The sequence below is a fragment of the Narcine bancroftii genome, chromosome 1, assembly GCF_036971445.1.
Source record: "Narcine bancroftii isolate sNarBan1 chromosome 1, sNarBan1.hap1, whole genome shotgun sequence".
Lineage (NCBI taxonomy): Eukaryota > Metazoa > Chordata > Chondrichthyes > Torpediniformes > Narcinidae > Narcine > Narcine bancroftii.
Genome location: NC_091469.1, coordinates 295,664,368 through 295,684,686, shown reverse-complemented (window position 1 = coordinate 295,684,686; position 20,319 = coordinate 295,664,368). Strand labels below are relative to the sequence as shown.

The window sequence follows — 20,319 nt, the reverse complement described above, 5'->3', positions numbered from 1 at the left end:
GCCCTTGGAGTTTGCTGATTAGTTTTGAGGGGACAATAGTTTTAAATGCTGAACTGTAGTCACTAAAGAGCATCCTGATGAATGCATCTTTACTGCCCAGGTATTCCAGGGCTTTGAGTGTATGTACTGAAATCTGAATTTAATGCTTCATCTGACTGCCTTGACTCTCCACCCAATTTTGGAGAGATAAATTAATTATCTTAAAAATAAGAAGTTCACCTTCTGAACAATGTTAAGCAAAAAGAAAACTGCTGAAGGAACTCAACAGGTCAAGCTGTATCTGTGGAAAGAAAGGAATTGTCGGTTTCAAGTTGAGACCTTGCAGCAGGACTGTGAATGGAGAGGTAAGATAACATAGAGAGAAAGGGGAGGGATGAGATAGGGGCCAGTGGGTGATAGGTGGACTGAAGAGAGGGCAAAGGTAGATGGTTAGATTGAACCAGGTGGGAGAGAGGGAGGCGATGGGATGGAGCTGGAAGACAGTCAAGTGCATGCCACAGCGTTGTGGTGCTTTACAGCATGGTCCCATTTTCCCACATTTTCATCTTATCCCTTTGAACCTTACCAATCAATGCACCTGTCTGAATGTCTTTTAAGCATTGCAATTGTTTGCACCTTCATCATTTCCTCTGGCACCAACTTTTGTGTGAAAAAGTACTCCCCCATTTTAAATCTTTCCTCTCTCACCTTAAATCTATGCCTTCTGGTTTTTGACTTCCATACCATGTAGAAAAGACCGCGACTGTTTATCTTATCTATGCACCTCATGATTTTATATACCTCCATATGTTCCCACAACCTCCTACTCTCCAGGCAGTAAGCCCCAACAGCAATACTTTGTGACATGTCTGGAGGAGATTTGGTATCTCACCGAAGACTCTTGTAAACTTCTACAGGTGTACCGTGGAGCTGTGGAGAGCATTCTGGCTGGTTCCATCACTGCCTGGTATGGATGCGCCAAATCGCAGGACAAGAATGAACTCGACAGTCAGCCTGCGACATCACAGGCACCAGACAACTCCATCAATAACATCGACATGAGGTGGTATCTTATCCTCTATCCTCAAAGACCCTTGCCACCCAGGCCATACCCTCTTTACTCTATTACCATCATAGAAAAGGTACAGGAACCTAAAGACGAGCATTCAACAGCACAAGGACAGCTTCTTTCCCTGCTGCCATCAGATTCCTGAATAATCAATGTACCAAAGACACTGCCTTACATTTTGTGCACTAGTATTTTAACTTTTTTTTATAGTAATGTTGTAAGATGGTTATAATATGAACGTTTGCACTGTGATGTTGCCGCAAAACACCAAATTTTATGACAATGAATTCTGATTCTGAATCTTATAATTCAAGCCAGGCCATCCCGAAAGCATTCTTGTGAATTTTTTAGCACCCTTTCCAGCTTAAAGACTATATCAGTGCCAGGGAGGTTGGTACAGATCTGTAACCCCCCAATCTTGTCTATCTTTGAAACCTGGAAGGAAACCAGATCACCCCGGAGATACCCAGGAGGGCACAAGGAGAACTTACAAACTCCTCAGATGGTAGCAGATTCTATTCCTCTAATCCATGTTGGGCTCCACCTTTGCTGTGCAGAAGGCTGAGAATGGACAAGTCAATGTAGGAATGGAAAGGGCAGAAGTGTCTACAATTAATCATGAGGTTGAGGAGGGTAAAGCTACCAGGTCCCATCTTGACAATATTGAGAATGTTCTGTCTGGCTGCATACTTGTGTGATATTTTAGCTGCAAAGCTTCAAATCTATACATAGGATCAATAAAACAGCAAGAAGACCATTGGGATCTCAATTTCTGATGACATTTACTGGGAGTACTGTTTAACTAGGGCTCAAGGAATGATAGAAGACCCTTTCCATCCAGCAGCCAGCATCTTCAACCCATTTCCATCAAGAAGTACAGAAGCATCAAAATCGGGACTGCTAGGCTGGGGAATAGCTTCTTCCCGCAAGCTGAAAAACTGATGAACCATATCCTGTAACATGAACAATGTGCCATATATTGAAATACATCTATTTTAATTATTTATGTGATCATTATGTACTGTGCATACATCAGATCTGGAGAGATGGAGTTTCTTGGGTTATAGGTGTAAAATCTGATGATACTAAACATGAACTTGAAATGACATACAACCAGGAGCTCAGAATGGTCTTTGCCCTCAGACAGCTCCAAGAAAAGTGCAGAGAACAAAACAAAGGACTCTACATCACCTTTGTTGACCTCACCAAAGCGTTCGACACCGTGAGCAGGAAAGGGCTTTGGCAAATACTAGAGCGCATTGGATGCCCCCCAAAGTTCCTCAAGATGGTTATCCAACTGCACGAAAACCAACAAGGTCGGGTCAGATACAGCAATGAGCTCTCTGAACCCTTCTCCATTAACAATGTCGTGAAGCAAAGCTGTGTTCTCGCACCAACCCTCTTTTCAATCTTCTTCAGCATGATGCTGAACCAAGCCATGAAAGACCTCAACAATGAAGACGCTGTTTACATCTGGTACCGCACGGATGGCAGTCTCTTCAATCTGAGGCGCCTGCAAGCTCACACCAAGACACAAGAGAAACTTGTCCGTGAACTACTCTTTGCAGACGATGCCGCTTTAGTTGCCCATTCAGAGCCAGCTCTTCAGCGCTTGACGTCCTGTTTTGCGGAAACTGCCAAAATGTTTGGCCTGGAAGTCAGCCTGAAGAAAACTGAGGTCCTCCATCAGCCAGCTCCCCACCATGGCTACCAGCCCCCCCCCCCCCCCCCCCCCACATCTCCATCAGGCACACAAAACTCAAAACGGTCAACCAATTTACCTGTCTCGGCTGTACCATTTCATCGGATGCAAGGATCGACAACGAGATAGACAACAGACTCGCCAAGGCAAATAGCGCCTTTGGAAGACTACACAAGAGTCTGGAAAAACAACCAACTGAAAAACCTCACAAAGATTAGCGTATACAGAGCCGTTGTCATACCCACACTCCTGTTCGGCTCCGAATCATGGGTCCTCTACCGGCATCACCTACGGCTCCTAGAACGCTTCCACCAGCGTTGTCTCCGCTCCATCCTCAACATTCATTGGAGTGCCTTCATCCCTAACATCGAAGTACTCGAGATGGCAGAGGCCGACAGCATCGAGTCCACGCTGCTGAAGATCCAGCTGCGCTGGGTGGATCACGTCTCCAGAATGGAGGACCATCGCCTTCCCAAGATCGTATTATACGGCGAGCCCTCCACTGGCCACCATGACAGAGGTGCACCAAAGAAGAGGTACAAGGACTGCCTAAAGAAATCTCTTGGTGCCTGCCACATTGACCACCGCCAGTGGGCTGATATCGCCTCAAACCGTACATCTTGGCGCCTCACAGTTTGGCGGGCAGCAACCTCCTTTGAAGAAGACCGCAGAGCCCACCTCACTGACAAAAGACAAAGGAGGAAAAACCCAACACCCAACCCCAACCAACCAATTTTCCCCTGCAACCGCTGCAACCATGTCTGCCTGTCCCGCATCGGACTTGTCAGCCACAAACGAGCCTGCAGCTGACGTGGACATTTACCCCCTCCATAAATCTTCGTCCACGAAGCCAAGCCAAAGAAAAAGATTCTCTAAACAGAAAATTCTGCAGACGCAATGATTGTAGTACAAGAAACAAAAATGCTGGAGGAACCCAACAAGGCCTGAGCCCTTCATCAAGGTATAAGTGAAATGCAGGTAGGTACCTGAATAAAAAGATGAGGGAAGGAGAGTAGAGGAGGGAGAAAGGGGCAGAGGGGAGGAGTACAGACTAACAGGTCATGGATATTCCAAAAGTTCTTTACCAGGATAGATGGTTTTGGCAGTCATGTCAACTATAAAAGGTTCTATTTAGTTGAACAAAGTCTGCTGGAGGAACTCAGCAGGATGACTCGCATCTGCAGGAGAAAATGAATGGTTGTTGTTTCAGACAGGAACTCTTCATCAAGACTGGAGGTACAAGGGGAGAATTCAGCGCAAAGAGGATGGGATTTCTCCAGTGGATACTTCTGCTCTCCGACAACCCCCCTCCCCCTCCCCCTCCAAACTTTGGTTCTCTCTAGTCTTTCTTCACACCTTATCAGATTCTGGCACTGGCACCCTTTGTCTTCTAATCACTCACCACACCCTGGACGGACTCTCCTTCCTTTGCCTGACTCAACTGTTTTCCTTTGACTCTCTCTCCATTTGAATGGCATCTGGCAGTCTTCTGCTTATGTCTGTCATGCTTCTCCTTTCGCTCGTACACCAATCCCACAAATGGGCCCCTTTCTTGCTCCTCTCGCTCTGTCCCCTTTACACTGGAATCTCTCTTTGCATCTCCAGTTTTGATGAAGGAGTCTGGCATGAAAAGTTGACCATTCTTTTTCACCCACCGATGCTGACCAACCCACTACATTCCTCCAGTGGATTGTGTTTAGTTGCAGCCTCCAGTTCAATTTAATTGCTTAATTTTTCTTCATCAAGATCTGGAAACCCTTCTGCAAAATTCAGACACGTACCAGACATCGGCATTGCTGGCAACTGTAAGTCCAGCTGTCTCCACTCCGATATATCAGATGTCCATTCTGATGCAAACACTGGCTGGTCATCCTAGTGTCACATTCAGAGCAGCAGAAGAGATCCACGTTTGGATTGCGACAGTCACAAACTGTCCTTCTACAGAAAATCTTTCCATCCTATTTGAAAAGGAAAGAAAAAAAAATTACTGTAAAACTTCTGGTATTCAGCACCTATGGGGATTAGCAGATGCTGGATAAGTGTATTTACTGGTTGCTTGAGACTTACTATTCTTAACTAATGCCTAAGTATGGGAGGGCCTTGGGCTCCTAGTCCTCTCGTGAGGGAGGAGTGGCAGACGGTGTCTACGGCTCTGCGGTGGAGGGGGATGCACTTTTTTCCTGAATCAGATTCCTTGAGGCCCTGACTGGGAGTGGTGAGAATGAGCTCCATGGCTCATAGGGCACCTGAGGCAACAGACCCTCTGTTCTGGTGGTTGTCAGGTCCCTGATGGAGAAAGTGTCCTCCTTGCCATCCTATACTCCACATAGGCATATGTGGGATTGGCGTGGAGCAGTTTCACCCTTTCCACTAGGGCGCCAGTCTTGCTTCTCCTCACGTGCTTCCTGAGAAGGACCGGACTAAGAGTGATGAACCAAATTGGGAGCATAGTTCCTGATGTCGATCTTCTCTCGAAATTGAATAGGAGCTTGTGGGGAGTAGCATTGGTCACTGTACATAGTAGCAACCGAATGGAATGGAGCACCATCGGAAGAACATCGTGGCAGCGTGAGTCTGGAGGGCCTCTTGACTTGAGGGCCCTTCTGAAGACCACTGTAAGACCCTACCCTCAGTTTTAAGCTAATAAGATTGTAGCGTGAATAAAGGCTCTCATGACTAGAAGGAGAACATAGACAGTTATTATCTTATAACTGAGGGTAGGGTTTTACAGTGGTCTTTAGAAGGACTTAGGATTAAGACGGAAACCAGGATCATATATGGGTAGATGGGGGGCGGAGCCAGCCATCAGAATAACACACCACCAGTGAATCTCAGTTCATTGCGTTTTCAGTTGCAGGAGCAAAGGCAGATCTCGCTTTGCCTTGATTCGCAAACCATTTTACATTGTAAAACCATTTATGAAACCATCCCTGTAACTCCTGGTCTATCATGCCCTCTGCCTCCCGAATGATCTGGAGTTCATCCAACTCCAGCACCAATTCCTTCACCTGGTTTATAAAAAAGCTGCAGCTGGATGCAAATGAAGTTGTCAGGAACACTGTTGGCTTCCCTGACAACTCACGTTCTGCAAGAGGAGCATTCCCCTGACTTGGCTGCCATTCCCACTGTTTATGACTAAAGGTTAAAAAAAATGATTTATAAAAATACAAAATATGTGATAATATATAAAATTAGCATATTTATCACTAAATTACATGCTTCTTCTAGTCCACAATGGCAGGACTGGCTCTCTGTTCTTGTATTTGCTATATGTACAATTTTGGATGCCATGATGTCCTTGTGTTGTGACACATCCCTCAACTTAAAGATATGGTTATTTTACAGCTGAAATTAACAACCAGATAATAGCACAGTGAATGTTACAAATGAAGCATGCCTATCAACATCAGACTTGGCTTAGCAATGTGTTTCTAGCCCCGTGTGACAGGTCAAATGTACCATCTTTATTAGGGATGGGTCTCGTCTTGGCATTGTGTCAATTGCTAATAAGGTCTGCTGGACATGCAGCACACAAAAATGATGGAGAAACTCAACAGGTCATGGAGCATAGACAAAAAGCAAAAGGCAGTCAACATTCCAAGCCTGAGTCGGGGTAACAAAAATCAGATAAAAATCAATATCTGGGAGGTGATGGGAAGAGGACAGAGAGCAAAGAGAGATCACTCTCTGACAAGAGAAGGAAGGCAAAGAGCTGGGGAGATGGAGGGAGACAGAAAGTTGAGTGACCAGGAGAGGGCATTAACAAAACCTGGAGAAGTCCAGATTGATGCCACCTAGTTGAAGATTGCTGAGACATTGTTCCCATAAGGTGTTGTTCCTCTAATTTATGTAGCAAAAGTACTGGACTCGTGTTAGGGCTGGGAGTGGGTTCCAACTAAAATGGCAAATTGAGTCTTGCATGATGCATTTATAAGCAGTAATTTCTGCTTGATCAGCCTCAATGCAATCATTGATCTGGATTTGTGATCTGTCCTACTGACACCAGAAAATACCATTTCCTTTTTTTTTGTTGACTGCTTATCATATTGTAATTTTAATGTTCAATTTTCTTTTAAGTGTCTTTCTCACTGCTGTTCTTGTATTATGTCAATATCGATCAAATATTTCATTTGAAGCCTCAAGTTTTCTTGGACATGTTCACTGCTTGTACAATTTCCGTTTCCATCAGGGTAATAAGAAGGCATATTTGTTTGGGAAGCTAGATTTAAAATACTGCAGGAAGAAAGATAAAGTGAGCCCATTTATTCTCTTCAAAGTAATATTTGAAGAAACCGTCCTGACAGTTCCTCCATGACCCTGATTACAAATCACAAGTAGATGGGTTTTCTTGATTGGCATCTCAGTAAAGCCCAGAACAATCGGTTTCTGGAAATTTCCAAAGAGGCAAGGATGGAAATCCTATTTGGTTAGCTGGTAGTCTCACCTTGGAAACGAGATCCGCCTCTGCCTCCTGAAACTGAAAACGCAAGGAAAAGAGGATAAATTTCCACGGAGAATCCCAATTCTGCTGCATGGTATACTCTCTGATCTCAGTGTCTGCTCGATTTGCATCTTGAACTAATTAGGAAATTTAGGCCAGTGATTCATTCCTGCCAGACTAATGTTGACAGTTCCATATCACACTTCAAACATTTTGTTAAAAGTACAGTCAGAAATTTTTGCCTTGATTCGCAAACCATAATATATTTACATTATAAAACCATTTATCGGATGACAGTACTAGAATATTCACAATTCAGGATAAAACTGATATTAATGACATCACCCACCCAATGCAACACTGCATATACTCACCTGACAGGAACAAACTGAACAGCGATCATCTTTTAAGGTCCAGACCTGTCCATTGCGCTTTAACCCTTCATCGTGGGGACAGTCTCCTGTGCAATGTTCACCAAAAGGACATCGGCAGTCATATCCTCCTTCCAGGTTGACACAGACTGAGTCATTCCAGCAGCTGTGCATTCCTGTGGCACATTCATCGATATCTGAGAAGAATCAAACATGCAAATTCACATTGGCTGACTTGCGGAAAGATTTGACAAGAGATCTCTTAAAATTTGGCAGCTTCCTCCCGCGTGGTTGAATGAATGAGAACAAGCTCCGAGGTGTGTCACACTCAAGGCATTATTTTTTTTCCCCCTCTGGCTTCCAAAATTAATATATTCCAATCCATGAGTCAAGAAGAAAGTGTAATCCTTTGCTAGTTTAGTCATTTAGTCTGAACCTTGTTAGGTGCCAGCTCAAACAGGCAGTGTTCAGAACTTTACAAATTTGATTTAATTCCTCAGGATCCAAAAATAATTAACAAATTCTGCTTATTTCAGTACAATTTACACAAGACTCACTTTAATGCAGAAGTTTTGAAAGAAAGTGAACGCTCCTACATTCAAGGATATTTGAATTATTGATTCATTATTTCTGCACAATTCAGATCAGTTCTAATTATTAATCGATTTCCAAAGCTGAGCCCACATTCAGTCATACCACAATAACAAGAAAAGTAGCTCTGATATTCCATGGGAGATAGCATTCAGAAACTTAAATACATTCTGGCTTTTCTTACTCAAGAGTGAATGAAAGCTATGATAGGTTGGGTTGTTTGCAGTTATATAAGCAAGTACTTCAGCAGGAAGGTTGTAATTCAACTGAGAGAAGTTTTGGGCACTGGGAATGTGCTCAGATTGAGTTTATTAAATGTCCACACCAAAATAAATATTAGTCATAATGGAATAAAATTGCTATCTGCCTCTTTATTATTGGCTTGGCACATTGAATACAAAATGAACATAAATGACATTCACAGAAACTATAAGCAAGTTATGAAGAATTCCCTGCCTTGGTTCTATTTTTATCCGATCTTCTCAAAACCATCTTTAGCCAGTGCAGGGGTTGCACAGATTTCTTTGTTGCCTTGGAAAGGAGCATGGTTATGTTTCCACCAAAGGCTCTCACTGCTGGATTTGGATGGAGTCATCATTAGTCTAACACAGCATTACCTTGTGGAATTGGCATCAAACATACAAGCAGAACTTCTGGTAGCATAGTAGTCAGGCAACCGTTCCACGTTAAATCACAACTGTGGCTGTTCCTCTTGGACGAGTTGTGTTGAGCTGCTTATGTAAAACCTTGCACCAGCAAGTGAAAACAGCTTCAAGGCACTGAACAACAGCTTCTGCTGCCATAGAGGGAAGGAAGAGAACACACTGCAGGTCTGGACTCTCAAAATACGCGTGCTGCTTATCCCAAGGTTTCTTCAGAGTGCTCTGAGCATTTTCGGATCAATGGCAAAACAAATACTGAATACTGAACTTGGAAAAAAACGAAGAAAATGTTTGCATACACTCAGCAGGGTAGGCTGTGGTTCAAAGAGATAGGAAAGCAAATCTTAAACTCTTCGGGTATAGTAACAGGATATTCGGCCAGAGCAGGAGCAAGCAATTTGCTTCCTATTATTACTTTATCATTCAAAAGGATCACAGCTTGGCTTCAAATCCACATTCCTCATCATCTAAATGTATACGTGTCAGCTGAAAATACATTCAAGGTCTCTGTCAGGAATCAGATTTATCGTCAGTACGTACATAACATCACATACAACCCTGAGATTCTTTTTCCTGTGGGTGAAGCAGAATTACCATTGATTGGTGGTGCAAAAAAAAAACTACCCAATGTACACATGTAAACAAATATAGAAATGTAAAATCCTGACTGCAATACAGATGAGGAAAAATATCAATAAAGTGCAAAAATAAGAATCTTTAAATGAGTCCCTGATTGAGTTTGTTGTTGAAGGGTCTGAAGATGGAGGGGGAGCAGCTGTTCCTGAACCTGCTGGTGTGAATCTTGTGGCACCTGCACCTCTTTTCTGAAGGTAGCAGCAAGAACCGTGTGTGTGTTGGGTGGAGTGTATCTTTGATGTTTGCTGCTGCTCTCTGAGGGCAGTGTTCCTTGTAGATGTTGTAGATGGTTTTGCCTGTAATGTCCTGAGCTATGATCTCATTCTTCAAAATTCACACTTAAACTGAGATGCTATCCATGTTTATATCATGAATTTGATTTCCCTGCTGTGTACACAAAACAAAGCTTCTCACTGTACATGTGAGAATCAACAATTAAGTTAAATCATTTTAGATTTCCCAGCAGTGTTCTTTGACATAACCGGTTGAATTTACAGTCTATATCAATGATTCAGATGAAGCAATTGGATTTCACATTTTCATGTTTTCAGATGTTACGAAGCAGTGTAACAATAAGGTTCCAAACTCTTTTTGACAAGTTGTGGAAGATTGCCCCTTTTGGCTTTGTCTATTTCGTGATAGATCAGGAAAAGGGAAGGTGCATTAAAACCTCATGTACTTCTACACCAGTGGCGGAAAAGCAAGCCCACAGGTCAAGCAAGATGATACATGATTTGTTGGACTTCATTGCAGGTGGTTTTAATACAGGTAAAGGTTCATCCAAATTCATTGCTGTAGTTGTTCAGGGTCTTGGTGTGGCCCCAGCAGGAGTTGTGTGTGAAGTTCTGAGGAAGGATACACTTGCCTTGGAAGAAGAGTGAGATAAATATAACATGTCTAATTAATGAGAAGAGATTGGATCAGATAGGCTGATATTCAGTGGAGTTTAGAAGAATGAGAGAGGACTTCAGAGAAACTGCTTAAATTCCAACAGGAGTAGGTATTGGAAGCATGTTCCTGCTGGCTGAGGAGAAGAGAACCAGGGATTTCAGAGTCAGATTAAGGGATATGTAATATTGAGCCAAGATAAGGAGAAACTCTGAGAGGGTTTCCGATCCTGTGGAATTCTTGACCACAATAGCCATGTTCATTAAATATGGAGACACAATGTGATAGTACAGACCTATCACCAATGTATATAGTTACAGTACCTAGAGTATGTAATGACTGTGCTTACAGCGATTGGCTGAGAGCTTAGCCACGCCTACTGTCTGGGCCTTAAAGGGTTATATCCCTAGCCAGGTCGGATTATTCCGGACTGGTCAGCCACCTGTGAAGAGCTCCTGTCTTTTTAAAAAAATTCTTTTTGCTAATAAAATTGTAGAGCTCATCGAAAGAACCAAAGACTTGTTGATTCAAACCAAGGCTTTTATTAGCAAAAGACAGGAGCTCTTCACAGGTGGCAGACCAGTCCGGAATGATCCGACCTGGCTAGTGACACAACCCTTTAAGGCCCAGACAGTAGGCGTGGCTAAGCTCTCAGCCAATTGCTGTAAGCAGTCTAGATACTGTAACTATATACACTATATACATTGATGATAGATCTGTACTATCACACGCAAGAGATGGCAAATGGAACAAAAATAAAACAATTTGCTTGAGGAACTCAGTGGATCAAACAGCATCAATGGGGAAAAAAAGCTGTCAGCATTTGAGTGGGAACCCAATGAAGGGTCCTGAATCAAAATGTCGCTGAACATTTTTCTCTCGTTGATGTTGCTCGATCCATTGACTTCCAGCAGATTTAAAAAAAATATTACAATATATTTCTTAATGCCAAAAATATCAAGGAATTTTGGGGTAGGTTGGAACAAGGCACTGAATGGATGTTCAGCCATGATGGTGCTGAATAGTGGAGCAGGTCAGAATGATCCAAACCTGCAAGAATTTTCTCTGTTAACCCCTTCGCACCGGGAATCAAATTTAAATAATGGTCCTCTCTTTTCACGAGGTAAATAAATGGGTGGTGGGTTGAGACAAGATGCTTGTGCTTAGTGAGTTCTAGTTGAATTTAATCACATTAATAATATTTATTGCAAATATTATAGTGTTACATTTTGTGAAGTTAAACCAAGACAGGACATGCAAAGAAAATGGCGAATGTTGTAGAACAGACCTGGTACATTTTTTCATGTAAGTGGTGACACGAGTAGACAGACTGATGGTGATAACATTTGGCACTCTTGCAGTCAGGGAACTGAGTACAAGAGTGAGATGTCATGTTCTAACTGCACTCAACATTGGTGAGTTCACACTTTGAGTAGTTTGTGTGCACTTCTGGTCATCCAGTAATAGCAAGGGTATCAGTAAGCTTAAAAAAAAAGGGTGCAGATAAAGTTCTCAAAGAAGTTCCAGGACAGCAGAGCTTGAGTCATACAGACAGAGTGGGCAGCAGCCTGTTTTTTTTTTGCCTTGGTGTTTCGGTGGCCAAGGAGCGATGTCGTTGAAGTTTATAAAATCAAGAGAGTCAAAGGAAAGGTGAATGATGACAATCTTTTTTGTTCCCCCCCATCCCCCCTCTCCCAGGGGAGGGGAATCATAAAGCTTAAGGATATCAGTTTAAAGTAACAGGGGAAAGATTTCAAGGGGACATGAGGGTCAACTCCATCACAAGAAGGTTGGTGGGAAGCTGCAGATGGTTAAAATTAAACACTTAAAAGATGATACATGGAAAGAAAAATTCAGAGTGATAACGGCTGTACATGGGCTAGCTGAGGTAAGCTACTTAGTCAGTGTGGACAAGTTGGGCTGAAGGAAAAAAAGTAAAACACAAAAGTCTACAGTCAGTGATGGAAGTAAAAAAAACACAAAAAGAGAAACTCAGCAGGTCAAACTGTGTACTTTATACAGCAAAGATAAAGGTACATGACCACTTTTTCAGGCTTGAGTCCTTCATCAAGGTAAAAGCAAGATGTAGGCTGGTGCCCAAACAAAATGATGGAGGAGAAGGGCAGGGGAAGGGGCACAGTTCCATAGGCAGGTGGATAAGGGAGCAAGGGCACACCAGCAAACAGGTGGAGGGGGATAGGTCTGTGAATGGAGAGGGAAGGGGGTGGAGATTGGAGGAAAGAAGTCAGAGGGATGGGGAAGAGAGGGAGAATGGGGAGTGGGCTAGCAGAAACTGGAGAAGTCAATGTTAATGCCATCTGGTTGGAGAGTGTCCAGATGAAATATTAGATGTTGCTCTGCCAATTTATGGGGGGGGGGGGGCTTTGGTTTGGCAGAACAGGAGGCCATGTCAGCGTGGGGGTGGGGCGCTGAATTAAAATGGTCGACCACTGGGAGATCCCGGTCATTGATGCGGACAAAGCGAAGGTGCTCAGTGAAGCAATCTCCTAGTCTGCGTCGTCTCTCCGACATAGAGAAAGGCACCCCAGATGCAGTAGATGTCTCCTGCAGATTCACATGTGAAGTGTTACTTCACTTCAAAGGACAATGGTGGTTAGGGAGGAGGTGGGGGCACAAGTGTAGCCCTTCCTGTGGCAGCAGAGGAAGGTGCTGAGGGGGCGATTGGTGGGAAGAGAGGAGTGATTGAGGGAGTAGTCCCTACAGAAGGCAGAGAGGGGAAAGTGTGTCCGGTGGTGGGATCATGTTGCAAGTGACAGAGATTGCAGAAGACTATATGTTGGATGTATATGTTGGGCCTGTTTCCATGCTGTAACTCTCTATGATGCTGCTTAATCTGGTGACCATTGCCAGTTTTCTCATTTTTTTTCAGGTTTCTGCAGTTTCTTTTCTTTTGCACAAAATCCATTTAATTGGCACAGTGTAAAATTTTCATAATCTTGGCATCAGTATTACATATGCTAACATGAATGAAAGATCTGTCCATTTTGCTGTAGAATGCACTGTACTTCAGTTGACAGGGTGCTGTGAAATGTGTGTGCGAATTTCTCCACCAATTTTTTTAATTGTTTATTCTTGTGGTGGTAAACCACTGGCATACTGCAGGGGGAAACCTCTGTACCTACAGGAGTGTGAAGGGACAGGACAACACCTGGCCGGCTGTCAATCAGTCGGCCTGAATGGATCAAGCTCCACCCGGTCGGGTGTCAATCACCCTCCGGGATATAAGCCTGCGCCGGCCTCACTCAGAGTTGCTGCAGCCACAGCCAGCCTGGCTCTGTGGATTAAAGCCTGTTGTACAGTCTTTATCTTTGTGTGTGTCTGATTCTGGCTAACAGTGCATCACAATTCTCACTCAGGCAGAAGAGCGGTGAAAATCAGGGATCCTGCAACTGAAAATTATCCCCAGCTTCTCCTTTCATGACCCGAAGGAGCATTGTGTTGGTTCCATCAAGGATTAAATGAGCATTGTTTAAAATTCTCTGCACAGTCAACTCCATGCAGCCTCTTTAAGAAGGCCTTGATTTAGTGTCATAAAAAGTCAAAGGAAACATGATTCTGCCCTGTATATTTAACAATGATTTGTAAGGCTGACAGTATACATTTTATATTGTTTTAACCTTAGTCTATAACATCAAGGGCTGACAAATAAATAATAACTGTGAAAATATACATATATTGAAACAGAGGGAACAGACCTTGATCTTGCTCTGACATTCACTAAGATCATATCGGACTGAATTGTTTTCTCACTCCTACTGCTTAGTCTCATATCCTCCGAACCTTTTGCCATCTTCCTACCAATCCCACTACCAGCCATGTACTCATTTCATCGCCCTCCACATTCACTTTTCATGGGGATCAGTCTGTTAGAGTCCCTCGTCTGCTTTTTCCTTCCCATCCTTCCGTTCCCTCAGGCACTTCTCATGATAATCACCCTGATATCTCAGCCTGACCAAAAAAATCACGAGCTCACCTCCATCCGGAGCCACAAACAGACCTTCCTGTTGAGGCAGAGCTTCACACGCACATCACCCAACACATTGCATTTGGTAGCCTTGGTGTGGCCTCCACTACATGGGTAAGACCCAACGCAGAGTGGGTGATGGCTTTCCCCAACACCTCTGTTCTATCTGTGGGTCTTGGGTCAAATCAAGTCAATTTGTTTATTGTCATCTGATGGCACAAATCCAACGTAACAGCATTCTCCAGTCCTCAATGCAAACCACACAGTCATACAACCAGACAGAACAAACACACATACACACACACATACATATATATATATACATATATATATATATATTTACACACACACGGGACATGGATACATATGTACAAGTAAATAAATAATTTCGTAAATATAAGAGTCTCAGATGGTTGGTGTGAACAGTCCCTTTGGTCGTTCAGCATTCTCACTACCCGTGGGAAGAAGTTGTTCCCCAGCCTGGTGGAGCTGGCTCTGATATTCCTGTATCTCTTTCCTGACTGGAGCAGCTGAAAGATACTTTGTGCATGGTGGAAGGCATCCTTGATGATTTTGTGTGCCCTCTTCAGTCAACAATCCCAGTACATCATGTAGATGGGAGGAAGGGAGACACTAGTGATCCTCTCTACCACACTTATGGTCCAGTGGATTGACCTCTGATCCATTTCTCTGCAGCAACCATACCACTCCATGGTGCAGCTGGCCAGGATGTCAAGAGTGCTCCTGTAGAAGAGTGACATAATGGTGGCTGGTAGGCTTGTCCGCTTCTTTCATTATTGCATCTTCCTGACAAGTGAGGGATCTTATGTGTCCAGTGAAGTTCTAGTCACCAATTATTTTATTTTCCTTCATCATTCGCACAGACATGTCTCTCCTCTGCCTCACCCACTGCCAGGATGAGGCCATACCTCAACTTGAAGTAAAATGCACAATATTCTTCCTGGACAGCCTTAAACTGAAGGGCATAAAAACAATCAATTTTCCTGATTTTATGTAAACTCAACCTTTATGTGTTCCATTTCTTTTTCTCCGATTCTTACTTTTCTCTCTAACCTTCCTCTCCCCATCTTCCTGGTTTCTCATCCTCTGTCCAATACCTTAGTTCCTCTTCCTTCATATGGAGGATATCTCCCCTTCAATCTGAACAAAGGTCTCGACCCAAAGCATCGACTGACCATTTCTATCATGGATAATGCCTAAATGGTTGAGCTCCTCCAGCAGCCCTGTTCCTTGCTCAACAATCCAGCTTCTGCAGTTTTTGTATTTCTCTACTGATTGCATTAAACTAGTAAATGTTTAATTCAAAACTTTTGATTGAATTGGTGATAGATGAGAGAAAAGAGGTCCTATGATATTATGACAAGACCTAGATGAACTGGGAAAGTGGGCCAAGGAAAGGCAAATATGATTTAACTCAGACAAGTGTGAGGTATTACACTTCAGTAGGTTAAATCAGGGCAGGATTTACCCCATTGGTTCTCAACCTTTTCTTCCCCCCAACTCACATACCGCCTGAATAATCCCTTTCTAGCCACAGAGCACCTATGGGCATCCTATGCCATAGGTAGTCTACAGTTAGTAGGAGATTACTTGAGGTGGTATGTGACTGGAAAGAAAAAGAACCACTGGTTTACTCAGTCTCTGGGATGGGCAGGGGGGTTTTGGAGACTATTTTAAACAGGGAGATCTCGGAATACAGATACATAGTTCCATGAAAATGATGACATGAGTAGACAGGGAGGTTGAGGTGGCATTTGGCATCTTAATTGGTCAGGGTAGTGAGTACAGGATGCCATCTTCCATTTGTACAAGACTCTGTACTTGAAATAGTCTGTACACTAGTTAAACCACACAGTGTATAATGCACTGTTAAGACCATAATGTCAGAAGACATAGAAGCAAAAATAGGCAATTCACCCATCTTAGTCTACCCTGCCATTTAATCACGAGTAGATCCATTTTAGAACTCAACCCCACTGCTCAACCTTCTCACCATAACCTTTTATTCCCTGGCTAATCAAGAACCTACCAATCTCGGTCTTAAATATACCCAATGACCTAGCCTCCACAACGACCTGTGGCAACAAATTCTACATATTTACCAGCCCTTGGCTGAAGAAATTCCCACATATCTCTGCTCCAAGCAGATGACCTTCAATCCTGAAGTTGTAGTTTCTTGTCCTAGATTCACCCACCCATGGGAAACAACCTTTCTACATCTAATCTGTCCATGCTTTGAACATTTGAAAAGTTTTATGAGATACTCTTTCCCCCACCACCCCCCCCCCCCCCCCCACCACCCCACCATTCTCCTAAATTCTAACAAATACAGGCCAAGAACTGTCAAACACTCGTACGATAACTCATTCATTTCTGGAATGAGATGAGTGAACCTCCTTTGAACCCTCTTTAATGTCAACACATGCTTTCTTAAAGGAGGAGCCCTAAAGTCCTCACAGTACTCCAAGTGAGTTCTCACCAGTGCCTTACAAAGCCTCAACATCACATCCCTGCTCTAATATTCGATTATTCTTCAAGTTCTAGCCACTCAGCTATATCATTAAGATGGAAAAAGGCAGGATATATTCACAAGAATGTTAACAAGAACTGAGAGTCTTGAGTTATGTAGAGAGACTGGATCAACTGGGTCTTTGTTCCCTGCAGCAAAAGAGGGTGAGGTGGGCTTATGGAGATTTGAAATCATGAAGGGCATTGATAATATAAATAGTCAAAGCATTTTTTTTCCAGAGTAGTGGAATTTAAAACTAGTAGGCGTAGATTTAAGGTAAGAGGGGAAGAACTTAAAAGTGGTTTGATAGTGTGGTGAATCTCTGCTAAGCTGCCTGTCTTCCCTTCGGCTAGCCTTGCTGTACTCACATTGGCTGTGCATTATCTCTACTGTTAAAGACACTCCCCTTGGGTATAACTGTGTATGCACCCATTGTCTTTCATTATTGTACCATTAGTTTCTCCTAATAAAAGCTATGATTATTGCTTGACCACATCGTCTTTGTCTACTTCATCAACAGATAGACACCTTTTTCACACAACAGATGGTGGATATATGGAATGAGCTGCCAGACAAAATGGGACAGGTGAGTCAATTTGTAATGTTTAAGAGTCATGTAGACAGAGACACGAGTAGGTTTATGGGATGCACATAAATGTCAACAGCTTTGATTGAGAACTTGGTCAGAATGGACAAGTTGGGCTGAAGGGCCTGTTGCATGGTTTCAAACTCTGTGACTCATGCAAAAGAGATCATCTGCCACCCTTCACAACAGTTTGAGCCATCGTTTGTTTCTGGAATACAGAAAAACCTTGCTGTTCATTTTCATATGCAAAGATCCTCCACAGAATCTGACATGGGAGCGAGCAGGGTAAACCACTCTTCAGTAAAATTCTCAAGCATGCTGACAAAAATGTCAGCGGGACCTTGCTATCAGTTCTCTGAAGATGGGAGTTTGTAGTTCTGAAGTTAGGTTTATGCTTCATACAGGAGTGGTCTTATAACTGTTCAATAAAACCTTTATTGTTCAAAATGTGAACAGGTCCTAGTTATTTTAGAGCTGTCACCTTTAAAGCTGTTTAGATTAGACTTTAATGGAATTTTGAGTTCCATCCAATGCCACCTAAAAAATACATTATAGATTTTAAGGCGTCATGTGCAAACAATGTACTGAAGCCCTGAAGAACTACTTGCTGTGTGTTGCTCTCGTTTTCTTCTTTTGATTACTTGTTTGCATTTGACAGCATCTCAACAGTAATGCACAGCAAGGCAGTAATTTTGGAATTAAATGTTTGGAATTACAGAAAATATGGACCATTCTAGAAAACATCTTCCAATCTGTAATATCTTGATGAGACTTGATTCTGCTATTTTAATTCAACTGGGTTTAAACATCCCATAAAGTTAGTTAATTTAATCTAGATCAGTGGCTTTCAAACTTTTTCTTTCCACTCACATACCACTTTAAGTAATCCCAATGCCATCAGTGCTCTGTGATTCGTAAGGGATTGCTTAAAGTCATATGTGAATGGGGAAAGAAAGCCACTGATCTAGACTCATTTGATACTGAAATATTTTGCTTGAGAAAAATTGTCATTGGCCATTTCCTTTGGAGTTATGAAACTGTGCACAAAATGAGTCAATTAGGTATGATTAAAACAGTAGTTTTTAAATGTTTTCTTTCCACTCACATACCACCTTAAGCAATCCCTGACTAATCACAGAGCACCTATGGCATAGGGATTACTTAAAGTGATACGTGAGTGGAAAGAAAAAAAATTGAAAACCACTGATCTATACAGAACCTCAATTGGTATTCAAAGCTAAAATGTCTGAGCTTAATGAATCACTGGAGTGAACCAAGTAAAAGTTTGTTTACTCTGTACCAATGCAATGAGCATTATTTCTGATGGACCAAATGAACAAATGCTATTTTATCTGAGTAGAATTAATACAACTCTTTTTATTCATTCAAGGGATTTGAATGTCACTGGGAAAACACGTGTTTATTGATCTTCCCCCAAGTAGTTTTCTATGCTACTTCAAGGAGCAGTGAAGTGTCAACTATATTGCTTTGGTTTTGGGACTGGAATTGCATGTAGATCTGGCCAAGTAATGGGTCATGGACTTATTTTCCTGGGCTTTATAAGAAAATGGCTTCAGAATTACTATTTTAATTCTTGTTTTCTCAATTAACTTAATTAAAATTTCCTATTTGCCATGACAGGGTTCAAGCATAACTCTAGCTATATCAACTATGTCCCCACCAGAAGACCCTATATTCCAAGTCACTACTGCACATCCATAGGGAATGCTTACCATTCTGATCCACGTTCACCCTTTGGCAAGTTAGATCACCGGGCTGTACTGGTGCTACTTGCATACAAGTGGATGCTGAGGAGGAAGAGCTGATGATGAAAGTCATTCAGTGATGGTACGAGACTACAGATGAGATCCTGCGTTAATGCTGAGTTAATAGATTGGTCTATATTGAAGGGGTCAGCAAAGTGCCTCAATAACTACACTATCTTTGTCACTGCCTTAATCAGGACCAAAAAAAATGATGATGGTATTAAGATCAGAAGACTTGACCGAAATCCAACTGTGAACTCCACAAGACCATGAGAGACTGTACCACTTTCATATTTGAGTCCCAAGGGAATGTCACAAACATGCAGCAATGATGGCAGGGAATGCACATTGTCACAGAAGTCAAAGCAAAGCCCGGCAGCACGGAATGTAATGGCACAAAACTCTCCGATGAGATAAACATGTTCTATACTCATGTCAAACAAGGAGCCAACAGAGAGGTGAACATCCACATCAATGATTATAATCAATGTCGCACCCATGGTCACTTTTGCTGAAGTTAGGGCAGCCTGCCAGAAAGTGAACCCATGGAAAGTGACTGACCCAGATGGCTGGGACAAATCCTGAGAGCCTGTGCAAATTAACTGGTAATATTTTAATAAACATTCTAAATCTCTTCCTACAACTGGCCAAATTATCAATTTGCTTCAAAAAGACCACTATCATACCAGTATCTATCAAACTCTGAGACCTTACATTATTTCTTGATTTTTTTTGTGCCTTTACCAAAGTGTGTTTGAGCTGTTTATCCAACATTTCTTTAAAAATTGGCAAGTGCACCTGCAAGAGAGGGAGGGTAAGATTACAGGTGATAGTCACCGAGATGTAGAAGACTCCTTCAAATCAAGGGTGTCCAGAAACTGGTATTAGTGGGCAAGGTTAATTTATCCACAAAGAAAGACCCAGGAGCAATGAGTGGCATTTCAGGAGTTGGAGATTTATCACCTTGTCATCCCTTCCTCCCTGAGGAAGTTGAGAAAACCTATTCATCCTTGTCGGTTTGTAAAGACGTTTCTTTTTATTGCAGCACTGAAAATAAAAAAAAAATACAATTTAGGATGTCCAGTAGGATTATGCTTTCACGCAGTTAACTTG

The 20,319-nt window shown here is 42.5% G+C and overlaps 1 protein-coding gene across 1 annotated transcript in view; it reads right to left on the bottom strand.

Moving 5' to 3' along the window:
• LOC138757033 (protein kinase C-binding protein NELL1-like) overlaps positions 1–20,319 on the bottom strand; it is a 99,582-nt gene that overhangs the window by 27,307 nt on the left and 51,956 nt on the right. The window contains exons 4-5 of the mRNA XM_069923696.1: positions 7,566–7,759; positions 4,532–4,708 (exon numbers count right to left, since the gene is read on the bottom strand). Coding sequence (XP_069779797.1) covers positions 4,532–4,708; positions 7,566–7,759 — 371 coding nt within the window. The remainder of the gene's footprint in view (positions 1–4,531; positions 4,709–7,565; positions 7,760–20,319) is intronic.